General features: G+C 48.0%; 1 protein-coding gene across 1 annotated transcript; it reads right to left on the reverse strand.

The window, feature by feature from the left end:
* Positions 1-768: 768 nt before the first annotated feature.
* On the reverse strand, positions 769-2,581 carry CSUI_000357 (uncharacterized protein). Its single transcript, XM_068060591.1, has 2 exons — positions 2,293-2,581; positions 769-1,535 (listed from the first exon to the last, which is right to left on the reverse strand). The coding sequence occupies exon 2, from the start codon at positions 908-910 to the stop codon at positions 806-808; it is 105 nt and encodes a 34-aa protein (XP_067927442.1). The 5' UTR covers positions 911-1,535; positions 2,293-2,581; the 3' UTR covers positions 769-805.
* Positions 2,582-2,964: the final 383 nt, after the last annotated feature.

Raw genomic sequence — 2,964 nt, forward strand, 5'->3', positions numbered from 1 at the left:
GCTTTCCGATTTGCTTGAGGACGCGTGTGCGAGTTGATATCATTGACTTAACTTCTCGACGTGGTGTTGATTACAAAGCACGTGGAAGGTGATGACACGCTCAGACGCTTAATGGTGCGACGATTGCAGGACGTGTGTGGCGCGTACTCCAGTAGACGCTACCTCTGGATTTCCAGGCGTGCTTAGGTTTTATCCCTCGGGGGAGTAGAGTTGTCACCCATCCGTGCCGTGGCTAAAAACCTGGGACCTGCTTGGTGTATGGTGTTTGACAGTTTCGAGGGCCTGGGACAAACGGGTCCTGACGCCGTGAACGTCGCGCCAGTGCACTCGAAGGTCTTCAGTTAGAAGGGCCACTGCACGGGAGAGGAATCTCGTGGGATAGCAGGTGGGTGAACCACAGGCTGTACGCCACAGGTAGGGAGGGGAGTCCTGCTGATTTCTAGACGATTTCTCCGCTCGCGCTTGCCGTGAGTCGAGAAATAGTCATACGCATGCACGCGCTAAGTTGTGACAGTTGTAGTCGCCGGAGAGCCACGGTGTTCGAATCTCAAGTCGCAGTCGTCGTAGTTGAGAGTGACCGTCATTGCAGTTGTCTCATAGGTGTAAGTGAACAAAGCGAAGAAGAAAAAGAGAACAACTCTTTTAAAAGGGAAAGTGACAAGGAAAGAAAACTTTGAAAAGTCCGTTTGCTTCGCATGCAACAACACGTACATAGCAAATGTACACTCTTGCACACCTCTATCCCCCCTACCTTTCCCCCTGTCTCAACAACAAAAGCATTTGCCTACCTGCAAAATCCGCACGTCTATAGCAAGCCTGAGCAGGATACAAATGTTAAGAAGAGGACAGTCACGGCCCGCGCGGAGACGGCGAAAATCCTGGTGATCTTCATACACCAAGTTGGAAGCATGTAGTCATATGCACAGGCGCGCAGACAGGTATCTGCGAGACTGCAATAGAGTCTACTGAATTCCGGCCCACTACTGTGCGTGTCAAACGTAGAAAAGCGGCAGCACCATTCTAACGAACAGCAGGGGAGACCTTCACGGCGTCTCTGGAGAATGATGCATGCAGAGGATTCAGCAGCGAACGCGAAATCTTCTTCGTCCGCCTTCCTTACCCTTTTGGCTGCCTGGCTGCATCGAAACCAAAAGAGTACTAGACAACCAGACAGTCCCAAGACTTCTCCTCCACCGGCATCTTTACACTCTAGTTAGAATGTCACGCGCAAACATGATCTCGAGGATCTCTCCCGGAACAGCCGCAAGACTTTGAAATGTCTACACACTCCTCCCTCTCTTTTTGCAAGAGACTCAACAGAAGCGAAAGAAAGTCAACGAAGAAAGATAGTAGTCGGGGTACAAATCAGGCAGACCACGGCAGAAACGCGAAGTCCTCCTTCGTCCGTCATCTAGCTGCCTCTCTCGTACGTTAACCCACCATGAAAAACGACTACTTCGAAGACGGGGCCCGGCGTCTCTGCACGAATGCTTGATTCAGAATTTCTTCCCAGCCTCAGCATCTTCTTCTCCTTCCTGCAGATTTCAGGCACCCAGACGTCGAAGAAAGAAATAACTCTCTCCGCTTGTACACACGCGGCTAAAACTCTCTACGTCCACATATTCTATGCGCAGATTTCACACCAGATAGATAGATAGGTCACTACTTAGTATACTAAAACGCCACAAGCGTATGATGATGTAGAGATGGGTAGATACACGTGTGTATATTTGTACCGCCCATAGCCAACTAAATAGTACAACATGCATTCTGCGATACATGTGTCCCTGCATCGCACCATGCGATAGCTTGGGAGTGCAGCACGTGTCCATGGAGAAAGAGAGGACACGAAAACGTAGCCTCTCGAATCTTGATACAAACCTATTGACCTCGGAAACCACCGACACTCAGCTAAAACTCTCAGAGTCTATTTACCTGTCATACACACAGCACCATCATCGAAGCTCCTTTTCCTCTACTCTCTATGTACTATATAAACAGTTGAGTATATTATGGAAAATAGACACCCACGATAACTGACCCCCAGCAAAGAAACACATGAGAAATCAATCCTGAGACTTAGCGACAGAAACAGATAGCTTCTCCTAATCGCATTTCAAGACTGACGAGGAGTACAAGAGGTGCATTATATTGTTCTAACAATACAAATCTCTTCAGCCCCGCACAGACCAACCAGGCCTTAAGGAAAACGAATGTGGAGAATTCGACAAGGTCTCCTGTCCCAGAAATCTAAAGACGAAGGAAACAAGAGACAACGCTCTCTATGCTTACAAGTTCATCGAAGTTTCTGAAATTTTTTCGAGCGTTGCCATCCCGGTTGTCGCGGATTTGCATGCCCGTCCCAGGCTCCCTACACAAAGGTGGAGACCAAGCTCATAGACAGACAAACACTCAAGCTAGACTAAAAGAAGTCAGCAGAAAACGGAGAATACTGAGAAGAACAGATGACAAAGAGAAAGAGGAGAGTGCAGCAGTAGAAAGCTGACGAACATCAACAGAAGTATTTTTTCTGAAACTTCCCAGAATTGCTGGAGTGAAGTCTTCACACAAGAATCATAAGAACCAATCGAAAGAAACGNNAGTGTTCACTCGCGAAGTAGGTGCTGTATCAATGTTTCTACCCCCACACGGAGACAGAGGTCGAAAAGATAAAGGGTTACTTGAGTCTAAAAAAGTTCTACCTGGATATATCGACTACAACGTAAATGCTTACATAAACGAGGCCGCTGCGATACTCATACTCCCAGTCATCAATAGAGACACGACATCAGTATAGATACGTATACATGTATGTGTAGGCGTATACGCGTTTCAAGTCGAGTCTATAAGAGAGCCCGGGCATGCCAGGCTGCCCCGGGCGTGTGAGCTTGTGCGTGTAGGTTTCTCATAATGCAGGTATTCGCATGGGGTAGGTTACACAGTTGAGAGGTAGACGAGAAGAGA

This window comes from Cystoisospora suis (genome assembly GCF_002600585.1).
Source record: "Cystoisospora suis strain Wien I chromosome Unknown contig_154, whole genome shotgun sequence".
NCBI lineage: Eukaryota > Apicomplexa > Conoidasida > Eucoccidiorida > Sarcocystidae > Cystoisospora > Cystoisospora suis.

Excerpts from the sequence above, each read along its gene's own strand:
- CSUI_000357 (XM_068060591.1), bottom strand. The coding sequence starts at position 910 with ATGCTTCCAACTTGGTGTATGAAGATCACCAGGATTTTCGCCGTCTCC.